Raw genomic sequence first — 22,747 nt, forward strand, 5'->3', positions numbered from 1 at the left:
CTGGCAGGCGCACGGGCTGGGGAAGGAGGGCTGGGGGGGTCACAGTGCTGGCGGTGCCAGGGGCTGGGGGGTCTCGGGGCAGTGCCATGCAGGTGTGACTGCAGGGGGGTGGCCCTGGGCTGGCCTGGGGGGGGGGCCGTGCTGCTCGGAGGGGGTGCCCTGCAACGCTGCCCTTCATGCAGCAGCGTGAAGACGTTCCCTGCGGGGACTAAGAGATGTTCCAGCCATGTCCCCTCCGAGGCCAGTGTGGGGCAGAGCACCCATGGAGGAGGGGCTGGCAGCGGAGGGGCTGCAGGGGCTCACAGGAAGCCCAGCACACCGCACATACGCTCTGCACCACCGGGACCCCTCTCCCCTGCACCCCGGAGCTCCCCCAAGCCCGCCCTGGCATCCCCATCCTGCCCCTGGCAGTGCGCGGCCGCGGGGCATCCCCCTCCGCTCTGTGTGCTTTGAGACGAGGCCGACCCTGCGTGCTGGGGGCAGGCGGACGGGACGGGTGCAGGGGCTCGGAAGCAGCTCTGGTCCCTGGACAGCTCCGGGAGCCGGCGGCATTGCCGGCTGGCCGGGGCGAGCGGTGCGGGCCGGGCCTGGCGGCGGGGAGGGGACGTCGGGGTCCTGCGCCCACGGCGCCTGCTCCTGGAGCCCCTCTCCGTGCGGACGCCGCGGAGGGGCGGCCGGGGCGCTGCTGCCCGCGCTCCCCAGCTGGCCTAGCAGGCGAAGTCCTCGAAGACACCCTGGTGCGGGTAGTGGTGGCGGTGGTGGTGGTTGGGCAGCATGCCGGCGTTGTAGGCGCCCTCCGCGTGCCGGCCCAGCGTGTCGCAGGGGCTCTGCCGGGATGGCACTGTCAGCAGAGCCCCATGGCCCCTCGTGTCCCCCCTCCACGAGCACGGCCGCCCCAGCCCCAGCCCCAATCGGTCCCGCTGGGCACGCGGCCCGTCCTGCCCCCTGCAAAGCACCTCTGCCACCGCAGCCTGCGCAGCAAGGAGCGCCTGTGGCACGCAGGGGCTGTGCACCCAGGGGCTCTACCTGGTCCTTGAGCTCCTCCAGTCCCAGCGTGGCGATGCTGCCCGAGGGCTTCTTCAGGGGCGGCTTGGAGCGGCGCAAGAGCCGGCTCACCCTGTCACGGATCACCTGGGTGCAGGGAGGGAGGAGGATCATTTCTGGACATGCATGTGCACAGACCCACATGGGCGTGGGCGCAGCTGCGCATGCACATGTCGGTCTGCACGGACCTGCTGGGCCCCCCTGCCACCCCCGCTCCCTCCCCAGCCACCTCCTGGACACCAAGGGATGCATGGGGAGCTGTTCCCCTCCAGTGCAATCAATCTGGGGGCTGCACTGCCCTGCCTCATGTGCTATCCCTGGCCATGCCATGGCCTTCCCCACTGCTGGGGGCCGAGGATGGCCTGGTCAGCATCGTCTCCCATGTCTGGCACCTTCTTCCAACACGTTCCATGCCCGATAGTCCCGCTTCCACCTCAGACACAGCCCGGGAGCGCCCAGCGCACCTCGTAGATATAGTCCAAGATTTCCAGGATGGTGAGGATGCTGGCACCGATGAACAGGCCCATCTGCCCACCGATGTCCCCTGTGGAGCAGGAGCAAGAGTTGGTCATGGGCAGCAGCGGGACAGAGTAAAGGACAGACCAGTAGGGCTGGGGTGGGAGCCCACGCCTAGGGCCAGGGGACACCACTGTGACTAAGGCAGGGCCATAGGATGGAGGGGACAGCACCACGCTGCGGGACACCAGCGCACTGCGGGCTGGCTCCCCTCCGCCACGGTCTCACCCAGAGCAGCCCCACATCCTCCCGGCACCAGAGCGTGCGGCCGGGCAGGGGTCCCACGGGAGGGAGAGGGGAGTCACCGAGCAGCCCAGCAAGGTCGTAGGCTTTCTTCTGCTCAATGGCCTCGTAGTTCAGCGCCTCAAAGAAGATGTCCAGCACCAGGAAGTTCTCCCTGCAGGGACACAGCAGCACCCAGCAGTCAGGGCTGGCCTGCAAACTTAGCACTCGGGTCCCCTCCCCAGGCACAACTGCCTTCCCACGGACCCCAGTCCCTCACGTTGCCCCATGTGCTGGGCACCCCCAGCCCCGAGACGCCTGGCAGCCCCACCAGCACTTCCCTGGTGGCAGCACGAGCCTCAGCTGAAGGGCGAGCGCTGGGGAGATGATGCTTCCCAGCTGCTGCAGTTTCCCTCCTCCCCACCCAGCAGCACAGATGCAAAGTGAGTTATTTGGGCTGCACAGAGCGGCCATGGGCTGGCTGGTGCAGTGCGGACATGCCCCGGGCTGGGAGTGGCTGTGGGATGCACACGGAGAAGGGCAGGAGGGCTTATGGAAAGGGCAGATGCTCCAGCCACTGCTGGGGAGAGGATGCTGCAAAAGGACCAAGTCTCTGCAAGCCAAGTGGGGCTCGGGCTCCCACAGATTCCCGGGGACCGCCGGGAGCTGAGGGCAGCCCCTGCCCAGGGAGGAGGCCGCGCTGCCCGCGCCGCTCACCGGATGTAGGTCTCGTTCTTGTTGTACTTGCGGGCGAGGTAGCGCGCCGAGCCCTTGTTGGGGATGCGCACCATGGAGATCTCCTTGCCGTAGCGCGTCAGGTTGCACGGCGTGGGGCAGCTGCAGCGCTCCTGGCTGTCCTCCACGGCCGTGTCTGAGGGGCACGCACCCAGGTGGGCAGGGGCTGCCCCCAGCGTGCCGCGCTCCCCGGCCCGCCCCGTGCCAAACACCTACCCAGCGTGTGGTCAGCGCACTCAATGTACACGTTGGGAGAGCAGATGGACTCGTTACCTGGGGAGAAGCAGTGGTCAGCGGGGATGGGGGTCCAGCCCTCTGGTCCCTCACCCTTTGCCCAGACTCACTCCCATATCAGGCAAGGGTGCCCCCAAGGGCAGGTCAAATGGGGCAAGACTGACCTGGGTGCAAGGTGGGTAGCAAAGGGGCTGACCCTGGGGCAGAGAATGGGGCAGGGGGCAAGCGCAGAGGCAAGGAGGAGGAGACAGGGGTGATCCTGCGTGCAGAGGGCGATGGGCAGGGGTGACCCCCGGGTGACGTCTGGATGGGGCAGGGGCAGCCCAGGGCAGTGCTGTGGGGCAGCAGGGCGTCCCCGCGGCAGCGCCCGTGCCCCTCACCTGGCATGTGGACCATGCGGCAGTGGCAGCTGCGCACCACGGCCTCCTTCTCGCACTGCAGGCGGCAGGCGGCGATGCTGTACGTGTCGTAGCCGGGCAGCGTCTGCTCCCCCTGCACGCTGGCCCGGCAGTTGCCCCATGGCTGGGGCAGGTAGGTGAGCTGCCGGGGAGAGAGGCATCGGTGTGGGGCAGTGCTGGAACCCAGGGTACCCCCGGGTGCTGTGGGACGTGGTGCAGTGCCCGGCAGAGACAGGGGCTCTATGGGGTGAAGCAGGAGCCCCGGGAAGGGCACTGCACCGTGCCTCTCCCGCCACGCTGCATGGGCCCCCTGCCCAGCCCCAGGCTGGCACTCGCTCTGTGCAACCGCTGGCCTCCGAGGCAGCCTTACCCGCTGCTCCTGGCAGGACACGAACGTCTGGAAGCCCGGTGAGACACCAAAGCCCAGCTGATGGATGTAGGGCGGCTCGTCCTGGCTGTGAATCTGGACCCGGATGCCAGCTTCAAATGATGTCTCGTCTGCAGGAGAGGGAAAGCATGGCAGGGCTGTGGGCTGCATTCCTGCCCATGGGCCAGTCCTCAGGCATGCCCTGGTGTGCACCCCACCAGTGGCCTGCCCCATGGCCTCCTTGGCAGTGCCCAGCGCCCCGTCCCGCAGCCCGGCCCCACTCACTGGTCTCCCTCCAGATGGGCAGATATTCCTCCTGCTGGATGTCCAGCATGATCTCCAGCCCGTTGCCCATGCCGCCCTGGCGGGTCACTCGAGGGTTCCTCCGGTCCCCGTTGAAGGTGTAGCACTTGCCGTAGCGCGTGTAGACCTGGGGGTGGAGAAAGAGAGGGTGAGGGGCCAGGCAGAGGGACTGGCAGGGGGGTCCGCAAGCAGGGTGAGGACTGGGGCCTCTTTGCAGCCCTGCTGCATGGGCTAGCAGAGCTCCCAGGGGGACATCTCAGCCTCCCTGCTGTTGCCAAAGCTCGCACCATGCACCCCAACGGGCAGCCCGGCCTCCCCGCCCCCTGCAAGGCGGGCGCTCACGGGGGCAAAGTGCTGGGGGCCGCAGCGCTGGCCCTGGAAGCGGCACTCCACCAGCATGTCCTCGATCTGGTGGCCCAGGCGGTGGAAGAAGCTCTGCATGGTGCGCTCGGAGCGCCGCGGCGGCAGGAAGCGCGAGTAGTTGGCGAGGCGCGCGAGCCAGCGGCGCCGGTCCTCGTGCAGCAGGCCCAGCAGCTCGGGCACCAGCGAGCGGTTCTCCCAGGCCAGCCCCAGCCACTGCCCCACCGAGTAGAGGTCGGGCTTGGTGAGCTGCAGGAAGCGCGCCCGGTTGGGGTTGCAGAGCGTGACGGCCGGGAAGCGCAGCCGGGGCGCCCACACCGTGCGCGCCCGCGTGTGCACCGGGTGCGAGAGCAGGTAGCGCGCCCGGTTGGTGGCCCCGGTGGCCAGCAGCCCCACGGCGGCCGCGAAGGCCAGGCTCCAGAGCAGGCGGCGCAGGCGGGACTGCGGCCGGGTGCAGGCGTAGTGCAGCCCGGGGATCCTGGTGGCTCTCAGGAAGGTGACGGTGAGTTGGGTGACGCTGCAGCCCCACGTCGGCGCCAGGGCATCCCCGTCCGGTGACATGGCCTGGGCCCAGCACTGCTGCCTCTCCCTCCCTGCAGGCTCTTGCTCCGCACCTTCCCGAGCCGAATGTGGCAGGCGCCTTCCCGAGCTGCTCCAGTGACGGGCGAGGGGAGGGCGGGGAGGGGGCTGGTGCAGGCAGGCGCCTTCCCCCATCCAGCCGGGAATGGAAAATTCCTCCCCTAGACGGGCTGGGGGGGGATGGGGAGATGTCATGCTGTCCCACGGGGCAGCTCATCCAAGCAGCCCCCAGTGCCCCACGTGGTGGGCACCAGTGTCCACATAGTGATGCCCCATCCTGGCCGTGCTGCAGGAGTGCCAGGAGATGGAGACGCTGCACCCGGCCTTGTCCCCATGTCCCTGACATGCTGCCACAGCAGCCCTGCCAGCGCTGCCAGGGATCCCTTGGCGCTGGGGAGCCCTATGCCCGCTCCACAGGGCAGCCTGGCAAGGCCCGGCAGGCTCTGGGCTCCCGCGCGGGCAGCCGGGCACGGTGCAGGGCCGCGGGCGCCCGCTGCGTCCCGCCGCGCGCCCTGCACCCTGCGCCATGCCGCGGGCTGCGTGGGAGCCTCGCGGGCGGCGCGGCGCTTTGAAGTGACGGCTGCGGCGCTGATCAGAGCGCGGGGGGAGCGCGCGCAGCCGCCGGCGCCTCCGAGGCGCCCGCCTGTCAGCGCGCCCCGCGGGCCCGACAGCTTGTCAGGGCGCCTTCAAAGCGCCGCGCTGTGCCGTGCCGCGCTGTGCCGCACTGTGCCGCGCTGTTCTGCACCGCGCCGGCAGCACCGAGCCCCCCGCCTGCTGCAGCAGGGTGCCCGGCTGCCCGCGCCACGCACCACGGGCACCTGCGAGGAGGAGGAGGCCGGCGGCGCAGCCTCGCCTGCCCTGTCACCAGGCCGGCAAGGCCAGGCAAGGCAAGGCAAGGCAAGGGAAGGGTTGCGAGTGCTCGGGTGCCCGGGCAAGCCCTGCTCGTGGCCTGGCACATGGAACAGCATCTGCGGGGTTGTTGTTTGCAGCTGTGGGCCATGGAGGAGAGACACTGCTGGCACCGGGGGCGAGACCAGGTGAAGAAGATCGCAGGAGGGCTGAAGCAACAACCACTGCAGACCAAACTACTGGCTCCCACATCCCTCCCAGATGTTCCTGTGTCACTTGAACTGTTCAGAGGCCTTGGGAACATGGCAATCCAGTGCCACACGGTGCACAGCCTGCCAGGGGGTGCTCATGCCCAGTGTGAGCTGCTCCTGGTTGTAGAGGGCACGGGGCACCCTGGGGCTCCTCTCTGCCAGCCCAGGGACAGGTCCCCATGCAGGTGCACTGGGCCCGGGACCCCATCCCCGTCCCGCACGGGCTGGGGGTGCCGTGCGGTGCTGGGCTGGCCAGGCTCCGAGCCGGCAGAGGGCAGCACGGTCCCGCATTTGGACTGCACACCGCGCACGCAGCGCCAGCCCCCACCACAAACCCTGCCTGTGCCCACCCGTCCCATCCACTGCATCCAGAGAGGCAGCCCCCGGCACGGAGCCGGCCCGGCGCGGGACGGCGCTCGCTCGCTGCTATCGCAGCCGCGCGGGGAGCAGTCCTGCCCGCGGGGCTGCCGCGGCACTCAGCGTGCAGACACCGGCGTGATGCCAGCTGCTCCGGGGCACCGCGGCGCTGCACGGCGACCCCAGGCCACGCTGGGCTGCCCTTGCTGTCCCCACACACCTCCCTGGGACGCGGCACAGACGGGGGCCCTACACACGGAGCAGCTGCGCGAGGTTGATCTCCCTGGCTTGGCTCCTAGCCGAGATTTATTGTGGCTCTCAGCGCCGCAGGCTGCCGGCCTGATACCATCAGCCCCTTGCACACTAGGGCAGCTTTTATATTAGTTTTCTGTAAGCAGAGGATGAGCTTTCCAGGCTGGAGGAAATGTCGTTTCTCTGAGCACTTCCATTTCACGCGTTGGCTCAGACATCTCTGGGCAGCATCGCATTGCCCTGAAGCGGGGGGGCACATTGTACCATGGCTTGGGGACAGGGACAGCACCCAGAAGCGGTGACATCTCTTGGCTGGGTTGGGGTCTCTGATGGTTGGAAACCCATCAAGGGGTGGAGATGGCACCCGGGGCTGGCAGAGGAGCTGTGGGGCAGAGGTGCCGCAGGGAGGGGACGGCGGCGGCCTCGTCCCCGGTGCTGCTGGGCCCGTGGCGGGCGACACGGCCAGGGGTGCACGGGGAAGGCACGGGGTGCCCGCGGCGCACAGCTGAGTTACTCACTTGTCGGCTGCCAGGGTGCCGAGGACAGCTGTGAAATCTCGCTGGCGAGAGCACAGCACAGTCCTGAAGGGCTCTGGCTTTCCAGCATGACAAACCCAATTAGATAATGGCGAGAGCAGGAGGAAGAGGAGGAAGAAGGGCAGGGGAGAGCCTGCCCGCACCGGCAACACGATTCCCTCTTGGCGGCTGACCCAGAAAAGTGCCCTGCGGGGCGGCAGTCTCTCCTGGTGGCACCTACACGTCCCTGCATCCTGCACACATGTGCCCTGCAGCTCCAGAGCCTTGGGCACAGCGGTTCCCCTCACCCAGCACCCATGGGTGCTGTGGTGTGGGCGCAGGGTGCTCCCGCACTGCCTTCCAGCCTCCCTGTGCCGGCCGCGCGCGGCATCCCCGCGCCGCGCTCACGTGCCGGGGAGACCCCATTAGGGAGGTAATTTCTCAACACGATTACTCATTTCCCTGCTCTCCGCTGTGGAGACACTTTGACCTTGACAGAAATAGCTGCCGGCGGCTTGGCAAGCAGATCCCACTGGGAGATAGCCTGGCTTCACTCCTTCCTCCTCCTGCCCCACACTGCTCCCCTCCGCCCCACAGGACTGGGCACCCGTGGGGCTCTGGGTGCCCTGTACCTGGCCCTGGTACCCTCACCTTGCCCACCACAGTGGTCCCACCGTGGGGTTTTCCAGCCCCACGTGCTCCCCGATGCCCCGTCCCTGCCGCGACAAGCCCATTGTGCCCATCTCCGGCTGATCCCGGATCACACAGGTATTTCCGCGGCTTACACGGCTCCCCACGGTACTTAGCCTCTGGAAGACGACGTTAAACATTGCAAGCAGCGGCAAATCCTGATTGCTCTGAGGAGACAAGGGGCTGCATTAAGCTAACAGGCAAACGCTGGCGTGCACAGGCAACGAGCGGCAGGGAATGGATGCTTCCTAAGTTGCACATGGAGGCACGGGGATGCCCATTGCAGGAAATGGGGCGGTGCTGCCTCTGGGGTAATACAGGCAGAGCCAGGCCACAGGTAACCTGGTCCCGATGGGTATATCATGGGGACAAGCCCGGTCAGCTGGGCCTGCCACCCCCTCACAGGTTTGTGTCCCCATGCGCGCTGTGCTGCGCTCTGCTAGTGCAGCTGCCTCTGTCCTGGCACCCCCGCTCCGCTCCTGTCCCACCGCTGCAGCCCCGGCATCCCGGCTCCCGCCACGGCGCTCGCAGTCCCCGCCTGGGTGCCCAGGGATGGAAGGCACAGCGCTGACGCCAGCATTGCAACTGCCCAGGATATGAGATCCGCCTGGATTCAGCAATTTCAACTCATTTCAAGCCCGATTCTGCAGCAATTTTCTGAGCCAGTGGGACGCTTTCGCCTCTGCAAGCATCGCCCCTCACGCACGGTCGCACCGTTTCCCTTCCCCATTCCCAGGAGGGGTGAGAAACAGTGCCAGTTTGGCTCTGCCCCAGCTCCAACTGCCCCCACAGCCCCCTGCCCCGTGCAGTGCTGCTGCTGCCGGCAGGGATGCCGGCAGGGATGGCTGCACCACCATGCACTGGGGTCCCGCATCTGCAGGGCATGGGTGCTCCGCAGCAGGGATGAAGCCTCCGTCCCAGGGCATCTCCGGGCACTCCGGCATGGGGCTGGGCTCTCCCTGTTTCCACCACAATGCGAGGTCTGCGGTGTCCTCTTGCAGCTCCCTGGCTGGAGGGAGAGCAGTGGGGCCAGGCCAGCATCTCACTGATCTCCTAATTTCCAACCTCCATTTATTTGTGGCCAGTTTGTAGCATTTGTTCTCGTGCCAGCATTGTCCCTTAGCTTAAATAGCTCTTTTCCCTCCCCTGTGTTTACTGCCTTGATGTATTTATAAACAGCAATCCCATCCTCTCAGAGCCTTCCCCCTGCCAGTTGCTGCCAGTTGCACGTGCCAGTTGCTTCCAGTTTCCTCTCACAACCCAGGCTCTGCTCTCGGTGCAGTCCAGCCGCTCTCTGCAGCATCTGCTCCAGCTCCCTGACATCCTGGGGCTCGAGTGCTCCTCCGGTGAGGTCCCCGAGCTGTGCAAAGGTGAGCTGGCTCTGTGTGACCTGCAGCCCCTGTGCGTGAGGGACAGGCAGCCAGAGCCCTAGGACACACCGAGTTCTGCTGTGGGTTTAAGCAACCTGAACAAAACACACACGCAGCAATAATTATGTCTTCAGGTACCAGCTCCTGATGTGGCCTGGAGGAGAGCAGTGTGATGTCCTCTGCGATGTGGACACAGCTGATCATCACCGCTTGGCTGCAAGGCCAGAGGACAGCACTGTTATTTCATGCACAGATGTAATGCTGAGGCAGTCTGTCCCGCACACAGAAGCAAGCAGGGAATATTGAGGACATGGTCCATACCTGCCAGGAGCACGGCTACCTGCTGTAAATACCCAGGGAAACCCTGGGTGCCGCAGCAGTGCCCCTGGCTGCATTTGTGCTGCTCGGATCACCGTATTCATGCACATGGGCCCAAGGCTGCTTGCTGACAGCTTTGTCCTGCCGCCGCAGCAGGGCAGTGCCCTGGAGCAGCCCGGGGACAGTAAATGGGTACGTGCAGCCCCACGGGAAGCCTCCCATTGCAGCCATGTGCACCGGGGCTGCTGGCGGGTTTTGGCTGAGAGGCAGTAGCCGATCCCCAGCACCACTGGCCCTTGTCTTGCCTCAGGACGCGGCTCCATGGGCACCGTGGGCACCCTGGCACCGCGAGCAGGCAGCGTGCAGTGCCCACGCTCCCCTTGGCCTCACGGGCACAGCTCTCCAGGCAGCGCCGTCCCCAGGGACGGCAGCTCTTTGAGAGCAGCCGCGCAGGGAGCGCTGCGCCGCCGGTCCCCAACGGGTTAACAAGCAATTTCCTTTGCTGACAGCTCCGAGACCGTTCACTATCGACTGCAGGAGAATAAGAGGGGAGAAGCAGCGAGATAAAAAGGCAGCAGAGCTGGCACCGCCTGCTTAATCCCAGCGTTTAATCTGCTGGGGCAGCGCAGGCAGCCTTATCTCGCCGTCCTTCTGCTGCTCCATCTCATTACTGTTCCCACGGCTGCGCGGGCCGCGCCGCCAGGAAATGTAACAGCTCAGCTCGGCGAGCGCTCGCCCGGGGCCGCGCGGCTCCGCAGCCTGCCGCGCGCCCGCGCCGCGCCGCCTCGCTCCCTCGCCGCCCGCTGCTGCCGCCGGGCCCTGCTGCTCCCGCATGCGGCACCCGCGCGCCGGAGCGGCACGGGCACGCCTCTGCATGGGTGCAGCAAGGTGCCCTGTGGAGCAGCTGAGCGTCTCACATATGGTGCTGCTCGCGCACAACGGTGTCACAAACGGGGGGACACGTCGCCCGGTCTCTGCCCCTTGCAGACCAGATGGGGGTCCAGTGTGGGGGTCGCTCTGGGCAGCCCCGTGCTGCAGTGTGGGGGGCCAGGCAGAGCACTATCCCCCAACTTGTCCTGCACATCCCGCTCCCTGGCATCCTCCCCGGGCCCAGCTCCCCCAGTTACGGGCAATGAGCAGCCAGCCCCTGCGGTGGGCAGGTGCCTGCCTGCCCCCAGTGTCCCTGGCTGTGGCATTTATCTGTAAATCCGCAGCACTGACACAGTGCAGATGAAGCCTCTGCTTTAGCTGGGCTGTCACGGGGGTTATCCTGCTGCCTCAGTTGGGTTTATACTGATAAGATTTATTGCCACCCCGTTGGAGACGCTGCCAGCACATCAATGCTGCTCCCCTTGCGGAGCGGCACGGGCTGTGCCGTCTCCTGAGGGTGCCTGGAGAGCCACCCGCGGCACGGCGGAGCCAGCCCCTCTCTGGACCCCGGACTGGGAGGACAACGGGCATGTCCTCCAGCTCCGCTGCACCCCATTGCTCGGCACAGAGGTGGGCAGTTGTGCACCAGACCCCCAGCCAAAGACGGTGCCCCCAGCACGAGCAAGGAGTGGGACGAGCTGGGCTCTGGCCTGGGCTGATGTCGCTGGGCCCCGCACTGCTCTGGACTACCTGGGGAGGTGAGAGGCTACCTGGGGAGCGGCTGGGCTCGTGCCAGGCCCCATGGAGCGAGCGAGCGCTGCAGCCCGCGGGCTGGAAGTGCTGTGCTGGCAGTGGGGCAGCGGAGTGTGCCTGTGCGGCAGGGTCCCGCCTGAGCGCTGCCCGGCGGCCCATCTGCGCGGTAGGAATGTGCTGACGGTGCTGGCAGCTCCGCTCACCGCTCCACGGCTCCACGGCCTGCCCGACTGCTGTGCTGTGGGGCTGCCAGGGCTCGCGGGGCTGCTGGAGCAGAGGGGACGGAGCGCCCCATCCTGCAGCCAGCCCCGGCACACGGAGCACGTGGAGCTCCCGCTGCTGTAGAGTGAGATGGGGCAGGCAGAAATATCCCCAAACGGGAATCTGCATCTATATATCCTGCTCTGCCCTGGTTCCTCCTGCAGCTTCTGCCACCTGTCCACGTGCTGATTTCCCAGAGGCTGGCAGGGATTGACCCGAGCCACCTGGTGCGGCCAGGCAGGGGCTGAGCAGGATAAATCCCGAGACGAGGCGGGTAGCGGCTGCCAGCATCCCTTCCAGCCGCAGTGCCTGCGCCTCGCATGGCTCCCCAGCACCCGGCCCCATCCCGGCTCTGTCCCTCCACACACTGACCATTCAGGCTTTGCTCTTTCTGCCAACACGGATTTGACACCAGCATGTCAAGACGGAAGGATACGACACAAGCAAACAGCCCCAGCACCCACCTGCACCCTCCTTCCCGGGGCCAGGGCGCAAGGCTGGGTGACGGCGCAACCTGCCGCGCATCAGGAGCCCCAGTGAAGTGGGGTGATCACAGCCCGGCGGGAAAGGGCTCCTTAATAGCTGAGCCCTTTTAGTAGAGATTAGGGAACTGCACGGCTTTGATCTTTGATTGCCAATTTGCATCTTGAAGGCGCTGGGACCTCATCCAGCCTCCGCGCAACCCTTTGTGGTTATCTCGTGGCTAATGGATTTGTTCTTAATGCCGGAGCGTGCAGGCTAAAGGCTGATTAAACCCTCTCCGCGGCGCTAAATCAATGGAACAAACATGATAGGGGCTGGCTTTCCCAATCCCGGGCGCTCCTGGGTGGAGGAGCTCCTCTCGAGAGTCCCCCCTCAAAGAAAACGCCTGGACAAATACGAGATTCTCCATCCTTGGACAGTGCTGCCTGGCACAGGAGGGCAGGGGCTGCCCGGGACCCCATCCCGGTCTGCAGGACTCCACTCCTCGCATGGCAGGAGCCCAGGATCTCACCCAAGTGCTGGCCCATGTGCAGGGAGGTCCCTCCTGGCAAACGAAGCGTTCCCAGGACAGAACCCATCTGTCCTGGCACTGCCAGCTGTTAGGCAATGGGGAATGGTGCTCCCCAGCTGCACTACTGTCCCCAGCATTTCTGGGGACTCTGGTGTTAGCCAGGGCCACTACCTACTCCAAGGAGAAGGGCCAGGAGTGACACAAGGAAGGTACATTAGCACAGGTCTGGCTCCAGAAGAGAGCCTCTGAATGATACCCATGCCTGTTCCTACACCACAGGCTTCCAAAAGCAGTAACCGTGTACACTTTCCAAAAAGCCCATGTCTCCAGGGCACGCTCAGTTTCAGGAAAATGCAGTGCCTGGTGCCTCTGCACACAGTGTTAGCAGAGATGTCGAGCTGCTCCCTTTCCATATGTGCCACGGGAGCCAGTGACCTCCCACTGCATGTCCTGGGGCTGGGAGGGAGAGGGCTGGATCTCCGGGACCGTTGGGGAGGAGATGGGCTGGCAGCATCGTGCAGCCCTTTGCTTTCTGCGGGGCTCCCAGCAGCGCCCCAGGGGCTGCCAGGGCAGCGCTGCCTGCAGGATGGGCAGCGCGTGGCTGGCATGAGCAGAGCTATGACCCGCTCCAGGGCCCGAACTGTCTGTGCTGGTACGGGAGATAGATGCTGCAGCAGAGCAGGGTCCTGTTGGGGCCCAGCCAGAGGGAAGAAGTCCCTGGGGACACTGCTTTGAGTCCTGCACTGTCTCTGTGAGGCCCTGGGGTCTGGCTTTGGGAGACACAGACTCATGTTCTGTCCATGCAAGACACGTCCCCGGGGCTCTGTCCAGGCGAGTGCAGGCTGCTCCGAGGCAGTGGGGCTGCGGCACAGCATGCCCCAAGGGATCGTAAGCCGAGATTCCCATCTGCACACTTTGTTATTGAATAATCTCCCCTCCGCCAATATTTGCAAAGTGCTGGAGATAAAGTGGCTGCAAAAGTCATCGATGCCGGCGTTTCAATCCGCCTGGGCTGGCAGCGCAGCAGGGTGCAGGGCAGGGAGCGCCGCCCTCACCAAGGGCTGGGGCCGCCTGTGTGGCTCCACAGCTCTGTCACTCTCCGAGGGGACACGGGGCTGCATGAGGACCCTGTCGCATGTGCTCCAGGTGGTTCAGCCTGCAGCCGAGCCCCCCCATGACAGAGCGCAGCACCTCTGCCTGCCCGGGGCAGATGCTCCTGCCATTTGCACTGCACCACCATGCCCGGGGCATCAGCACGGCCGCCAGGCTGCCCCTGTCCCTGTGTGAGCAGAGGGGCGGCCAGCCTGGCGCACGCAGCACCCCGCGGTTCCTCGGGCCCCGTGCCCTCCCGTCCAGCCCTGTGTCTGCCCCGCTCCACGCCGCGCTGCCAGCTCCGCGGCGCTGCCTTTGCGGAGCCGCGAGACAGCTCCGCGAGGAGAAACCCAGAGCGTTATCAGCCCAGGGAGTTAATTAAGGTCATGTCAGGTGATAAGGAAACAGGATGTCAGAGCCGGAGCCGTGCAGGGCGGGCAGCCTGAAAAACTCCCTCTGAAGAGCAGCTCTGCCGCGACGTGGCCAGGCGGCTCCCGGGGACGAAGCGGTGGCCCCAGAGGCTCCGAGGACAGCACCAACCATGTCCAATACGGCCCGTGGCTTCACTGCACCCGGCTCTCCTTGCCCACCTCGCTATCCTGGGCTGCAGCAGCAGTGACACCACAGCTGAACCGCCTCTGCCTGCAGGGTGCCCGGCTGCCCCGGGAGCAGAGCTCCCTCACCCACGGTGGCACCCGGCGTGGTGATGTGCAGGGTGCCGGGGCCAGCCCGGGGGCCAGCGACCCGCGGGGGTGGCAAGCTCGCGAAACGCTGCTGTGCAGCCGAGCACGGTGCCCTGCCAGGGCAGCCTGACAGCGCTGACAGCCGCTGCCAGCCCCGCGACACCGCGGGGCAGCGACGCTGCGCGGAGAGCCGGGCTCAGCCGGACACAGGAGGGGACGCGGGAAGGTGTCGGGTCCTGCTCAGACCCTCTGCAGTGACAGGAACCACTGAGCTCCCCTGGCCCTGCTCAGAGATGAGAAACATTGGCCTCCCCTTGGCCCTGCTCAGGGCACCCAGCAGCCGCAGCACCCACAGCGTCCCAGGCCAGGGTGACAGAGCTGGGACGAGCATGGAGCATGCGCTCCTTGCCTGGGACGGGAGGCGCAGCCAGCTCCATCACAGCTGAGTAGCCCTCCAGCACAACGGGTGCCCACGATTAAACTGCTAATTTGCTGCTCGCTGCAGGGCTGGCGACTAGTGATTAATCAGGGGCTCGACCTGATGAGGCTCATGCCTCCTTTCCCCTCCCACCGTGGGGCCCACCCTGCAGGTCCTGCAGCATCTGAACCCAGCTGAGGCTGCAGAAGAGGGGCTGCTCCCTGTCAGCACCCCAGTACAGGTGCAGCATCACCCACAGCCCCAAACCCTGCTGACCAAGTCTCTCTGCAGCTCCCCAGTGCTCCAGGTGCTGCCCAGGTCCCTCCAGTCTGGAGACGACGGTGACCCCTGGCAGCTGTTGGGACACAGCACCCACGGCTGTTCCTGGCTTCCAACTTGTCTTGCGCGCCTGCATTCCCCATGCTGTAATTTGGAACATAACCTTTTGTTCTGCTGGAATAAAACCTGTTGACTCCATTAAAGCTTAGCCAGCGTTTGACAACAGTTGAGGCTCAGCGCGCTCTGCTTGCACCCGCTCCCGGGGGGAGCAGGGCAGATCGGGGACTGCTGAGGACACTGCTCCCCTCCTGTGAAGCCCCAGCCGGCCTTCCTCCCAGCCTGGCCCTTGCAGAGGTCTCTGCACCCTCCTGCCCCTGAGACGAGCGGCGCGAGCAGCCTCCCTGCTTGTCGGGAGGACGTGCCCGGCGGGAAGAGCCTCCCGGCCTCCCCAGCTGCGCGCGGGCAGCAGCCGCCAGGAGAGGCCAACGATCTGCACGGAGTCGGCTAGAGAGAAGCATGTTCTCCCCTGCTGCACAATTAATCATGAGAAGTTTTTCCTTCTTTCGTGCATGAAACAAAATTTGGCAGGGTGCTCTGACCACAGGGACGTGCTGCTTGCTCTCCAGCAGAAAAACAGCCACATCTGGAGAAGACACAGCCCCCGAATGAGTATCTCTGTGCACATGGGCTGCAAAGGTAGCTCGGCCAGGAGAGCCCACTGGACAGCTTCTCCACAGCCCCCGTGCAGACAGCATCGTGTGCTGACGGCCCCGGGCTCGGTCCGAGCCCCGGCTCAGCGCCCTGCTCCTGCAGAGCTCGGCGCGCACGCAGCCCATGCCGCTCTGCCGATGCTGTCATCAGTGCCTGCAGGCCCTGTTATTCCCGTCCTGGACATTTGTGCACACACAGAGGCGCCTATAAATGCACACGCACGCATATAAACCCTCTGCCAGCTGCCTCGGTGCCTGCAGGGGCTCCTGCCACCCCTGCCTGGGCATCTCCTCCTGCCACCGGTGTCCTCCCCTGCACCCTGCTCCCTCTCCCTTGTGTCCTGCTCCCCCTTGCACCCTGCTCCTTGCACCCTGCTCCTTCTCCCCTGCACCCTGCCCCCTCCACGGCATCCGACCCAGCCTGGCTTGAGCCTCAGCCTGTCCTTTCCACGCAGTGAACAAGCCCGAGTCTCCCCAGCAGCGCTTCAGCTATTTGCTATTGGAAAAAGGGGGAAATACGGTTTTCAACAATTATTGTTTTTTCCACCTGACTGGCTGCAAACTTGTTAATTTTTTTTTCTTTAATGTGTGAACAGTGTCGACGGCAGCTGCATGTGAAATGACTCGACGCCCTATCTGAGGGTCCCTGGCTGGCTTTCAGCACTCGCACTGCAAACATTGCCTTCTATAAATAAAGGCCTATATCTCATCAATGGCAGAACAGCAGAGCTTTATATAGTCGTCTTACATAAAACCGTCTCTCTTTATGGGCTTCAAACCATTTGCGTCACTTAGTGCAGCTCTGTAAACCTTCTGTTGCAGCCGCCGGGCCGCGGGGGAGCCCCGGCGAGGCGGCCCCGCGCCGCCCGCGCGGCACCGGGAGCCCCGGCGCGGCGGGGACGTGTCCCCCCGCTGCCTCCCTCCCTCGCCACGCAGGGCCAGGTGGCAGCTGCATCCTCCGGCGCTGCCGCCACCGCCTTGGCACGCGCCTCCCCGCCAGCCTGCCGGCGCTGGCACCGAGCGCGCCCGCACCGCCGGGCACCGCAGCCCCGCACGGCTCCGCCGTCCCCATCGCTCCTGTGCTCTGCTGGCCGTGGGGCACCCCCGCGTGGGGCTCCCCCCGTGGGCAGCCCGGCACGTGGGGCGGCCTCGTGGCACGTCCCGCGTCCCGGGGGAGCCACAGCAGGCGCGGGCGTCCTGGCCGCTGGCTCCCCCCCGTATCGGAGACAGGCTTATTAAGTGTGTGATATTAAATTACCCAGATAAGAGCGTAAGAGCTTTTAAAGTCAATTCATTAAATATAATTATGAAGAGAGCTTTTTTATGCTCACGGTGATCCGATCTCAATCACGGAGACGGTGGGAAAGCCGCCGGCTCCTCCAGCAGCTCCGCTCCCCCGCTGCGGCGCCCTCGCCTCCCCACACCGCGCTCCCGCTCCAGCCCCTGCACGTGGGCTGGGGGGACGCAGCACCCATGGGTGCAGCCCTGCACCCACCCCGCGGTCCTGGGCACCCGCTGCCCGTGTGTGGTGCCAGGCTGGGGCTGGCACTGGGGTCTGTGCAGCTAAAGGCAGGAGAGGGGCAGGGATGCTGTGCCTGGCGGGAAGGGAGCACCGGCGGGTGCCAGCCAGGGGTTCCCCGCACAAAGTTCCGCTGGGGACTTTTGGGAGCAGCTACCCGCTGCTGGGAGCTGCTGGACTGACATTTATTTTTAGACGTGAATTGTATAAATTAGCATTTCTCAGTGGATTAAGCAGCAGGAATTGTGTAAAATTAAATGGCAACGAATTGCATTAAAGTCCTCCGTTTTCTGGCACAAGCAGAGCCTCGAGCCGTGCCCAGGCGGCTCATGTGTAACGGCACTGGAGCTGCCAACGCTCCGGACAGGAGGAGATGAATCCACGGAGCACCTGCACCAGTGGGGATACAGAGCTGGGACTGTGAAAGTGTCGCTGCTGGGGCTGCCAGTGTGGCACCACCGCCAGCCTGCAAGGGTGGCAGCATCCCCACGGACAGGCAGTTTCTCCCTACTTTCCTGCACTGGAAAGGGAGCAGGGGTAGCAGCAGGACCACAGTGAAATGCCACCAGCTCCTGGCAGTCGAGCAGCACCAGAGGTGCCAGGTGGGCCAGGGGCAGGTGAGAAAGAACGAGACCAGCTCATTTACCTGGTGTAAAAATAGGCTGGAAATGTGACATTTATTAAGTGCGGCTCTGGCAGAAAGGTCAGCGAGAGTCCCTGCGTCGGAAGCAGAGCTGATTGCACGGGGGGAATTGGGCAGCACATCCCCTGCTCATGCACAGCAGCAGGGAGCACCAGGAGAGGGGCCAGCAGCAGGCACGGTCCCGCACGCCATGCAGCGGGATGCCGGAGCCGCCGGTGACACTGTCTTTCCAGGCAGGGCACTGCAGCCGGAGCTGGGGACGGGCCAGGAGCGGGTGACATCGCGGGGAGCCCCCGCCAGCGCGGCTCCCGAGGACGCCCTGCCTGGAGAGCAGGGTACAGTGCCAGCGCGGGCTGCGCTGCCAGCTCTCACAAGCTCCCCGCTCTCCCCCTGCGCCGGCCCGGCAGGCCTGGCTGGAGCAGCAGCACATCGGGAACAAAAGGCTTTTGATGGGAATGAGGTTTGCGGAGAGGCGCCGGGCTCCGGGGCGGGCAGGGCCCGAGCTTCCCTGTACAGCCAGGGCCAGCGAGGAGCTGCAGGGACGCTGCCCGCGGCGGGGACGGCCGCCTCCTGCGCCCCAGCGTGCCCACGGACCCCTGCCCTGCGCATCCCTGCGCAGCGCTCCCAGCCACACGGGCTCCCGCTCGGCCACGGGAACCCCACATGTTCCCATGCATCCGCATGGGAGCAGGACACCAGCGCCAGGCATCCCGCTGGAGCGGCAGCAAGAGCGAGGCGCCTGCCGCAGCTGAGCCCCGTCCCCGTGGGGCCGCTTCCTCACCTCCCGCTTAACGGCACGTAAGGAGCGCTATTGATTTCCCGCACCAGCGCCGCACGCTGCACCCCTGGGCTCCGCAGCTGGGCTCGCGCAGCCGGCAGGGCGCCACGCGGCCACCCAGGCTCTCCCGCCGGCTGCAATGGGCAATCCCAGGGACCGGGCACAACGAGTGATGCCAGGGAAAGGCGAGAGCAGAGCGGGGCTTGTGGAGGCTCCCACGAGGCTCTGCCTGGGGCTCCGCACGTCCCTCCCGCAGCGCGGGGCGCATTTGTCAGCGCGGCTGCAGGGGAGCCTTGCTGCGGCTCAGTGCTGTCCCCGCTGCCTGGTGAGATTTACAGCCCAGCCGGGCTTTATTATGCAGAAGATGCTTACGCTGGGGATTTTTTTCCCCCATAGTTTCTTAATTTGCTATCCCATAAAGAATGTGGATTTGTGACGTTAAATAGGGGAAGATCATTTACCACTCGCGGCTCTTACTTAAAGGATCCGCGAGGTATTTATCATGCACACACAGGCTGCAAGCAGCAGCGCAAGGGGACACTTGTCCGCCCCACAACAGGTCCCGGGCAGTGGGCTGCCCACAGCTGCTTCCCTTCGCTATCCCAAGGCATCCCAACATGCAGCCTGTGGATGAAGTCCTCCCGGAACCGCTCTGGGAGGCAGAAGGGGAAGTTCCCTCCTCTTCCCCTTGCCCTGGGGACATGGGGTCAGCTCCCACGGCTGTTTGGATGTCCTGGATGCTGTTTGCTCCACCAGGATGTACGGCAGCCTGGGACGTGCTGTGACCCGCTTATCTGCTCACTGTGGTGAGGGAACAAGAGCTTTCCAAGCACAAGTGTGCACAGCAGTGCAGGACTAGAACAGAGGAGGTCTGAGAAGCACAACCCTGGTGTCTCTTCATCAGGGCACGGACGCCCTGGGGCGCAAAGCCCCTGTGACAAGCCTGGGATGTCGGGGAGCTCCCAAGCCCACACATGACACAGGGTCTCACTGCCACACAACTTGCACTCTGATTTACTCAGTCCCAGGAGGAGGCGCAGGGGACCAATTCGGTTGGGGTGAACTGCAATCAGAAGCCCCTGCTGTAAACGCCATGTTCCCTCGACAGGTACATCTGCCGCCCAGCAAGACCTTTGGGACGTGATGCGGTGGAGAGAGCTCCCAGGAGAGAGAGTCCCTTCCCTCCAGCCATGCTTTCCCCATCCTTCCTTCCCCCAGCCCATGCCCTGTGGCTGCTCCTGCACTGAGATTCCCACTTTGCTCTGGGTGCTGCCTGCAAACAGGCAGCCGGGGATGCCCCTTTCTGCCTGACGGCTGCTACTACCAGGAGAGCTGACAGCGGAGCTACAGCGCCGGGCAGGATCTCTGCTGCCTCCAAGGCACAGGGCGCCGAGCAGAGACACGACGGTGGGAAGCTGCAGGACCCACCATGCTCAGGCCGGAGCAGTCAGTGCTCAGCACCCCTGTGCTGAGCCTGCCCTGGTGCAAGGTGCCAGCACAGCCCCATGCTCGCCACGTGCTCTCTTCCCAGCCACCCAGCCCCAGCACATGCTGCCGGGGCTGCACGTCCCCACTGAGAAGCCGGGTCCTGGTCACAGTCCTGGCAGCCCCACTGACCCGCAGTGCCCTGTACGCCACACGCAAGGTCCTGGCTCCGGCAAGTTTGTTCCCATCTGGTCAAGCTTTGGGACCCTATGGTATTCAGTCAATCCAGAAGGACTAAGTGTGGTTGCACGCCGTGCCCGTGACCATGCACAGACCTGAGCTCTGCAGGGTTGCCCAGCAGGACCCTCAGTGGGAGCCTGGCACAACCAAGAGCAAGGGCAGCCCTACACACCACGTGCAGGAGGCACCAGCTCCAGAGCTCCTGCTCCAGCCCTGCCCTCATCCAGCCGGATCGCACTTCTCTCCCGCAGACGGCTCAGGCAGCTCTGCTACAGCAGACAGGGGCCCAAAGAACCCCAGGATGAGCTGGGCAGTGCCCCTGCTGCGCTTCCTCACCCCACTGCAGACGAGCGTTGCCCATGCCAAGCCCTGCACAGAGCAGCTCCCCGCACACCACCCCAAGCAGAGCTTTCCACTCCGCACAGAGAACCGCCTTGTACCAACGGGCACGGAGGGAAACAGGACGGCTGCACCAGCCATTTCCAGACCCACGGAGCCTCCTCGTCCTCCTCCCCCGGGAAGTACCCAGGCGGTGGCATCCCCCTCCCCAGCACGGCGCGGGCTCCAGCTCCAGCTCGGCTCCGGCTCCGGCTCGCAGCGCGGCTCCTGCGAGCGCAGCCAGCAAGCGGAGCAGTAGCCCCTGGCAGCCGTAGGAGAGAGGCGGCTCATTTCCAGAGTCATTACGGTCTGAAAAGGGTCCCATCAGGTATTCTGCCCGTTCAGCACATTTATTTTCCCAAACCACAGCAGGGATTTGTGATTTCAGGCTCAGCGTTGGAGAGCGCTGCACACTTGCAGCGTCCGGCTGGTTGCCTGCTTGGCTGGGCAGGCACTGGTGCTGCTGGAGGGAGGGAGGTCCCTGCCCGTGCACCCCGGGTGGCAAGTGGGTCAGCCACAGGCCACCTGGACAGAGCCGTGTCCCCATGCAGACCTGCTCGGGGTGCTCAACATGTGCATCTGCACACATGTGTGTGCACAAGGCTCCTGGATACACATGCACCCCACTGCCACCCCATAAAAGCAGGGGGCTCCTCCACATGCAAAAGGGTCTATGTCCCACCCAGTCCACTCCAGCTGTGAAAAACACCCCGCTCTAGAGCAGCTCAACCCACAGGGAAGAAGTTGGCTGGAGCAAGGCTGCACAGCACAGCTTTCCCCCTTCCCACTGCATGCCCACCCCAGAGACCTCCGAGCCCTGCTCACACAGTGCCCCAGACCCTGCCTGCAACCCCCTCCATGGAGGAGCCGTGGGCAGCCTGGTCCTGCGGCGCAGAGACCCACAGAGAGCTCCCAGCGAGGGCTCTCGTTCTCCCTCTGCAAAACTTGGAGGGAAACTCAAACACCGAGAGATGCAAACTTCAGCAGCAGGAGCAAGCTAGGGATCCCCGCTCGGGCAAGGCACGGCCGGGTCAGTGCTCGTAGAGCTGGCAGGGGCCTCGGGAGAAGCGGGCTGAGCCAGGAGTGCACTCACCACAGCAAAGTCGCGGGAGGAGCAGTTCTCACCACTGAAGTTGCAGCTCTTGAGCATGTCGTCAAGCTGGTGGCCGGTGCGGTTGACGATGTCAGCCATGTCAGGGTCAGGGTAGAGCAGGTCCGTGGCTTTGTGGCCATCCCGGTCCTTCGGGGGCAGCCCCGTCATGTTGGCCAAGTGGAAGATGTCGGCGTCGGTGAGTGCCGAGTGCCGGTAGCGGTTGATGTTGCAGATGGTGATGGCAGGGAAGACCATCTCGCGAATGGCCTCCTCGTCCAAGGCCATGACATGGGGGTGCTCCAGGTAGAGCAGCGCCGACTTGGCCGCCTGGTAGAGGAAGAAGGCGAGCGAGGCCAGGAAGGCAAACGCCCAGAGGGTCTGGCGCACACCCAGCCGTCCTGATCGGCAGATGTGTCCGAGGCCGTGCAGGGTGCTGGCGCTGGCAAAGGCGGCCAGGTCCCGGGACCGGGGCCGTGCTGGCTCTTCAATCAGGCTCTCCTTATCCCCTTCTTCTTTCTCCTTTTGCTTCTCATCCTCCTCAGCAAATTTGATTTTACACACGATCTCAATCGGCATCTGCCCAGCGTGGCTGGCGTGCCCGGCCAGCGAGCTGCCCCCGGGCACCGACCGAGACCCCGGCCAGGCGCTGGGAGGGGGCTCGGGTCCCCCCCAAGCCCCAGCACGGCGCCGGGAGGGCCGAGCCGTCTCCGGAGGGAAGCACAGCCCCTCTCAGCAGCTCCCTGCCGCCGCTTCCCTCTTGTCTCACTAGTCGATCGTCTCCTTGTGCCTTCGCTTATCAGCACAAATACAGCTGTCAAAAACCCCTCTCTCTCTTCTCTCGCGCTCTGTCTCTCTGCCTCTCTCCTTCGCTCCTCGCTGGTTAAGACCCCAGCAGATACAGGCAGCATTTAGGCATCATGTGCTAATAAAATCCAGGGAATACTTAATAATTCAAGACATGTCAACATTATTTCATCGTCAAATAAAGAGCGAGCGCTGGAGAAAGAGTCAGTGTGAAGGGCCCGGCGCCTCCGGGGCAGGGAGCCGCGCTGCGCCCTCTCGCCAGCCCCAGCTCCGAAGTGCTGCTGGAGCCACTTGTTTGAATGGCTCGGGAGCCGCCGGAGCCGAGCCGAACCGGGTCGAGCGGAGCCGCGCCGTGCCGCGCCGTGCCGAGAGGAGCCGCGCTGTGCCGTGCGATCCGCGCTGTGCCGTGCCGAGCCGCGCTGTGCCGAGCCGCGCTGTGCGGATCCG

General features: G+C 65.1%; 1 protein-coding gene across 1 annotated transcript; it reads right to left on the reverse strand.

Moving 5' to 3' along the window:
• Window positions 1-648: 648 nt before the first annotated feature.
• On the reverse strand, window positions 649-22,611 carry ASIC4 (acid sensing ion channel subunit family member 4). Its single transcript, XM_026033631.1, has 10 exons — window positions 21,497-22,611; window positions 3,802-3,946; window positions 3,520-3,647; window positions 3,132-3,291; window positions 2,734-2,790; window positions 2,500-2,653; window positions 1,866-1,957; window positions 1,509-1,588; window positions 1,027-1,131; window positions 649-827 (listed from the first exon to the last, which is right to left on the reverse strand). Exons 1-10 carry the CDS (start codon window positions 22,070-22,072, stop codon window positions 708-710), a joined length of 1,617 nt encoding a protein of 538 aa, XP_025889416.1. The 5' UTR covers window positions 22,073-22,611; the 3' UTR covers window positions 649-707.
• Between the last annotated feature and the right edge of the window lie 136 nt (window positions 22,612-22,747).

This window comes from Nothoprocta perdicaria, unplaced genomic scaffold, assembly GCF_003342845.1.
Source record: "Nothoprocta perdicaria isolate Ctin4 unplaced genomic scaffold, notPer1 scaffold_0, whole genome shotgun sequence".
NCBI classification, from domain to species: domain Eukaryota; kingdom Metazoa; phylum Chordata; class Aves; order Tinamiformes; family Tinamidae; genus Nothoprocta; species Nothoprocta perdicaria.

What these genes read in the sequence shown, in the direction of transcription:
- ASIC4 (XM_026033631.1), bottom strand. Translation starts at nt 22,072, where the DNA reads ATGCCGATTGAGATCGTGTGTAAAATCAAATTTGCTGAGGAGGATGAG. An exon ending in CCTCCCGCGACTTTGCTGTG is followed by an intron (nt 3,947 to 21,496) that starts GTGAGTGCACTC and finishes CTCCACCCCCAG; the next exon opens with GTCTACACGCGCTACGGCAA. An exon ending in CCGCATGGTCCACATGCCAG is followed by an intron (nt 2,791 to 3,131) that starts GTGAGGGGCACG and finishes GCTTCTCCCCAG; the next exon opens with GTAACGAGTCCATCTGCTCT.